The sequence below is a fragment of the Lepidochelys kempii genome, chromosome 6, assembly GCF_965140285.1.
Source record: "Lepidochelys kempii isolate rLepKem1 chromosome 6, rLepKem1.hap1, whole genome shotgun sequence".
NCBI lineage: Eukaryota > Metazoa > Chordata > Testudines > Cheloniidae > Lepidochelys > Lepidochelys kempii.
In genome coordinates, this window is record NC_136385.1 from 6,139,766 (window position 1) to 6,145,824 (window position 6,059).

Here is a 6,059-nt window from a genome sequence, read left to right on the forward strand (position 1 = left end):
ATGGCTCCTGGGAACTGCACCACAGTGACTGGCTTCATTTTTCGAGGAATAACAGACAATTCAAAGCTGCAAAACATTGTCTTTGTGTTCTTCTTCGCCGTTTATTTCTGCACCCTGGTGGGGAACGTTGGGATGATTCTGCTGATTAGGGTTGACTCCCAACTCCACAGCTCCATGTACTTTTTCCTCAGCCATTTGTCACTCTTAGATGTAGTCTACTCCTCTGTGATTGCCCCCAAGGCGATGGTCAGTTCCCTGGTGAAGAGTAAAGACATTTCTTTCCCTGGGTGTGTGGTTCAGTTTTTCCTTTTCTCCTTCTGTGCAAACAATGAGCTTTGCCTCCTGGCTGTGATGGCCTATGATCGCTTCATGGCCATCTGCAAGCCATTGCTTTATAATGTCATCATGTCCAAGAGAGTCTGCTTCCAGCTGGTAGCTGGCTCTTACCTGTGCGCCTGTGTCAATGCCACTGTGCATACATGTACTGTATTCAGTCTGTCCTTCGGCCACTCCAACATCCTCGATCATTTCTTCTGCGATATTCGCCCACTCCAAGAAATCTCCTGCTCTGACTTTCGCATCAATAAGCTAGTGCATTTCACCTTTGCAGCCATAGAAACGATAGGCACCATTCTCATCATCCTCATCTCCTACATTTACATCATCTTTGCCATCCTGAGGATCCGCTCCACTGCAGGAAGGCACAAAGCCTTCTCCACCTGCGCCTCCCACCTGACTGCCGTTTCCATCTTATATGGGACCCTGATCTTTACATATTTAAGACCCTCATCTGGCAGCTCAGTGGACTGGGAGAAAATGGTGGCTGTGTTCTATACCCTTGTGATCCCCATGCTGAACCCCCTGATCTACAGCCTGAGGAACAAGGAGGTGAAGGACGCCCTGAGGAGGACAATATGCCAGAAAATTATTTCTCACTGCATGTAAATGTGGGGACTGGTTTTTACTGATCAGTACTGGAGTGCAAATATGAGGTAGTTCTCACTCATTAAGTCAATGTCTAGAAATTTCTGTCATCATGGGATTTACAGGAGAAAAGAAGAAGGAAATGGAACTTGGCAGCTTTCTTCATTATCTGTCTCATTTCCCTTGAAAAACAGTATCCAGTAACAGTGTGACAGCTTCTCCTTTATGCATTGATATGTAATTTCTGCAATATAGGCACCTCCCGCTGTTTGTCCCACTGCCTTTTGAACTGTATTGGTTAATTCAGCAGATGATATGAAGAGGAGATACTCGGACTGTAACTCTTTTTTTTTGTTAGGTTTCACAGTAGCAGCCGTGTTAGTCTGTATTCGCAAAAAGAAGAGGAGTACTGGTGGCACCTTAGAGACTAACCAATTTATTTGAGCATAAGTTTTCATGAGCTACAGCTCACTTCATCGAATGCATCCGATGAAGTGAGCTGTAGCTCACGAAAGCTCATGCTCAAATAAATTGGTTAGTCTCTAAGGTGCCACCAGTACTCCTCTTCTTTTTGTTTTTTTTGTTGCCACTGCTATTATCTCAGTTCCCACAGCCAGCATGTAAAATCACTCTACAATTAAATAAAGTGAGGTGTACATGGAGAGACATTTTTATAGGTAGATAGTCGGACAGATGGTTATGTTTGAGGACAGACAGGTAGACACTGGACAGACAGATGTTTTTATATGGGGATAGATAGACAGATAGATGGCTATGTACGGGGACAGGTAGACAGAAACACGTTGTTATACACACACATGAGAAAGGAAGGATGGTCCAGAGGTTATCACACTAGCTTAAGACTTGAGGGGTCTGAGTTGAAATTCCTCTTCCACTGTAGACTTCCTTTGTGACCATGAGCAAATCACTTAGGGTCAGATTTTTTAAAGGGTTTTCAGTTCCTAACTCCCACTGACATAAATGGGATTTAGGTGCCTAAATACCTTTAAAAATCCTGGGTTTAGTCTCCCTTTGCCTCTCTTTGTCACTTGTAATATGGAGGTAAGCAAGACACAAGAAGTAATTATTCCGCTGTACTTCGCGCTGATTAAGCTTCAACTGGTGTATTGCGTCCAGTTCTGGGAGCCACTTTTCAGGAAAGATGTGGACAAATTGGAAAAAAATCCAGAGAAGAGCAGGAAAATTGAGTAAAGGGCTAGAAAACATGACCTATGAGGGAAGATTGAAAGAATTGGGTTTGTTTAATCAGGAAAAGAAAAGACTGACAGGGGACATGATTACATTTTTCAAGTACCTAACAGGCAGTCACAAGGAGGAGGGAGAAAAATTGTTCTCCTTAACCTCTGATGATAGGACAAGAAGCAATGGGCTTAAATTGCAGCAAGGGAGGTTTAAGTTGGACATTAGGAAAAACTACCTAATTAGCAGGGTGGTTAGGCTCTGGAATAAAGTGTCTAGGGAGGTTGTGGAATCTCAATCATTGGAGATTTTTAAGACCAGATTAGTAAAACACCTGTCAGGGATGGTCTAGATGGTGCTTGGCCCTGCCATGAGTTCAGGGCAGAGGACTTGATGAGCTCTCGAAGTTCCATCCAGTCGTTTGTTTCTATGATTTTCCTACCTGGTGGAGGTGCTGTGAGAATAAATCCATTAAAGGCTGTGAGAAGCTCCAACACAGAGAGGGGCCTAAAACGGATTTGCACGAGAGGCTAAAGTAGCTGCATGAGTATCCTCTAGCACACCGACATTTCAGAAGCGAGTCGTGATTTTCCATGAGTCAATTTCTGGCCTCCCGCTTTGAGACACCTCAAAGGAACCTGATTTTCACACACTCTCAACAGCCTTTTCAAAGCATCTCAACTTGGGCGTCTGTCATGGTGACAACCCACATCACCAGTTCATTTTTAAAACACTACAAGTAAACCTTGTGTTCTCTTCTTCCTCTTTGTTGCTCTGCTGTACTGAATCTTGTGTGATATGGAGATTGTAAGCTCTCTGAGGCAGGGATCTGATTTTTTTTGAAGCCGCACGCACATTGCTGGCTGTGTAAAAATAAATAAATAATACTAATAATACTAATAATACTAATAATAATTAATAACAGTTTGATGATAAAGGATAGGTAATCCATCATGTAATCCTCTGACTGTAGTGTCCCGGAGTAAGGTAATATTCCTTTAAACAGTCTGTAGACTCTCTAGTGGTGCTCACAGTGTTCTGTGTTTTAGAAGCTGCCAGGGCAGAAATGTTTGGGATATTTTTACTGCACATGGTTAATCAGCACTCATCTTTACCCATATTAGTTTCTTTAATAGCAATGGACAGTTTCAGAGTAGCAGCCATGTTATTCTGTATTCGCAAAAAGAAAAGGAGTACTTGTGGCACTTTAGAGACAAACAAATTTATTTGAGCATAAGTGATCCAATGAAGAGAGCTGGAGCTCACGAAAGCTTATGCTCAACTAAATTTGTTAGTCTCTAAGGTGCCACAAGTCCTCCTTTTCTTTTTGATAGCAATACTTGTGCTAAGAACAAAGACACAACTCACATTGTTTGGACAGCATATTTTCGTTACATAGGCACTGTGTGATGTCACAATCCTTAAAGGCTCCTGTGTACATAAGGATGCATCACACTAATATACTTGATAAAGTCAACGCAGGATGTCTTCACAGTCTGCATGTTTGGTCAGCCCAGTGCAGCTTTGTGTTCCAGCAAGTTCTGTTCTGTGAGTTTAAGATTACAAGGAGGAAAATATGCAAACTAAAATTACTGAGCCCGAATATCGCCTGGCCTTGCATCTTGCCTTGTCATTTGCAACCGAGCACAAGAAACACCTGACACCATTTTGTTTTAAACTTCAACCACTTTTGAGTTACTTTGGAGCAAAAAAGTGTGGACTTAATCTGGCACTTGACTTGCACGCAGACGTTGGAGAGCGGGGGAAGTTCTCTGGCCTGTGTTAATCAAGAGGTCAGACCGGATGATCCCAGTGGTTCCTTCTGGCCATGAAATCTATGAGTCCATGAGCTAGCGGGAAGGAAGGGGGAGTAACAACGACAGGATGTTTTAATACAGACTGTCTTAGAGCAGGGCTGTATGCAGTGTAGTTCTGGCCATTTTGGCCCCAGGATATTAGAGAGAAAAGGTGGGTGGTTTACTATCTTCCTTTGGAACCAGAGATACAAGTTTTCAAGCCAAACAGAGCTCTTCTTCAGGTCTGGGAATGGTACTTGAATAGTCCATTACAATATGTGCTAGCTATTTACACCAAGAAATCTGTTCCACCTGGCATTTAACGGTGACGCTCAGAGTACCTTTCACAGGCCTGAAGAAGGGCTCTGTGTATCTCAGACATTTGTCTGTCTCACCTACAGAACTTGGTCCAATAAAGCATATTACCTCACCCACCATGTCTCTGTGAGCATGGTTCATAGTTGCAGTAAGTCAATCAGCAGTAGCAAATGCAGTAGGAACAGCTCACACCCTGCCTGTCATTATCAATTGGCAATTTTCTGCAGCCTTTGCAAGAGAGGTGGGTTTTATGGAGAGACTTGAAGGAATCATATGGAGATTGAGAGCAGATTAGGACCTTGTTCTTGCCAGTGCAACTCCGTGGACTTCAGTGGAGAGACACTTCGTTCTCACTGGTGACAGAGAGAGCGGGGTCAAGCCTGGAGCTCACGAGATAATAGCAGACAACACATGAGTAAGAGCTTCATTGTTTAAACAGCACATATATAATAGATTTTCTTTCTATTAAAAAACGAAGGAAATTAAGAAACCAAAAACCCTTCATTTAATGTTACTTAAGTTTGCTTTCATCAATAAAAATAAACTATAAAATAATTAGGAAATGCAAAGTTAAGGTTTTTTAAAGGATTAAAAGGTTACAAAGTTTAGCATTCTCAGGTTAGCAAATGTCCAAATGAACGTTGCACAAGAGGACTGAATTAAGGGTGCCAGGGCATTTGCATGATGATGCAGACTTTAATTACATGATCCCATATTTTTTTTTCCACAGGACCCCTGCCTTATTCAGTGCACAGGGTTTTCTGCTCTGGGGCTGTGTATTGAAGAAGTCTGTTGTCTGAAGGATCCCTGCCTCATTTATTGTAGAGTTAATGTTGCCTGGACAATGCTCATTCTGGTATTTCCTAACTTGAGAGTGCTTGACTTTGAAACCTTTTAATCCTTTGTGTATTTTCTAATTTTTATGTCTTACTTTAGTGAGGAGAGCAACCTTTATGACAAAGGGTATTTTTTTGTTTGTGACATATCAATTATTTGTCTCTTCAGTGTCAATAGTGTGTGCTTTACAAGACAGAAAAGGTAGAAACACTCCCTAATACAAAGACCTTATGATCAAAGGAAGACGGACACATACAAAGAAAGCAGGATGTGTAAGGACTGGGAATTCCTTTCTTTCTCTCTTTCTTTTGATGAACAGTCATTTATTATTAATTATTATTAGTAAAGAAAGGGTGGTGCATTGGGGAAGTTGTGTGGTGAGGATGTTCCATGCAGAGGGAACAATATGGAAACACACGAAGAATGGAATGGGAGAAAGAAACACCCATGGTATTGGTGCTAGCTGTACTGGTAAAGCACAAAGGGAGGGAGGTGATGTAGAAAAGGACAAGATTGCTGATTATGGCCTGTCCCTGTAAATAGCCCTGTACTGGAGTGGTTTGGCATTTTAAGGACTGGAGGTCTTAGCTCAGCCAACCCTAGCAACTACGAAGGCCCACCTGAACACAGATCAGCGGTTTCTCTTACTGATCCCTGTAACCCTGGGCTTACATTGCAGTGTGGACGTACTGTGAGGTGATTGGTGCTTCGGGTATTCACTGTGTAATTCACCGTGCCCAAAAGATTCAGAAATGGCCAGTGATTTTAGTAGCCTCTGTTTACGGGTGCCCAACTTCAGTCCCCTCCTTCCTGATTTCCAGAAATATAAGGTTCCACTACTCCAGCTGAAGTCAACGGGAGCTATAAGTACTCAGCACTTAGGAAAATAAGTCCCAAGGCCTTTTACATTGAGATTCCAATAACAGTGGCATTCACACTCAAAGATTATTCTTGAAAATGTGTCTGTATATGTTTGGTCACCTA

The 6,059-nt window shown here is 42.3% G+C and overlaps 1 protein-coding gene across 1 annotated transcript; it reads left to right on the forward strand.

Moving 5' to 3' along the window:
* On the forward strand, positions 1-945 carry LOC140913760 (olfactory receptor 5J3). Its single transcript, XM_073350558.2, has one exon. The coding sequence runs from the start codon at positions 1-3 to the stop codon at positions 943-945; it is 945 nt and encodes a 314-aa protein (XP_073206659.2).
* Positions 946-6,059: the final 5,114 nt, after the last annotated feature.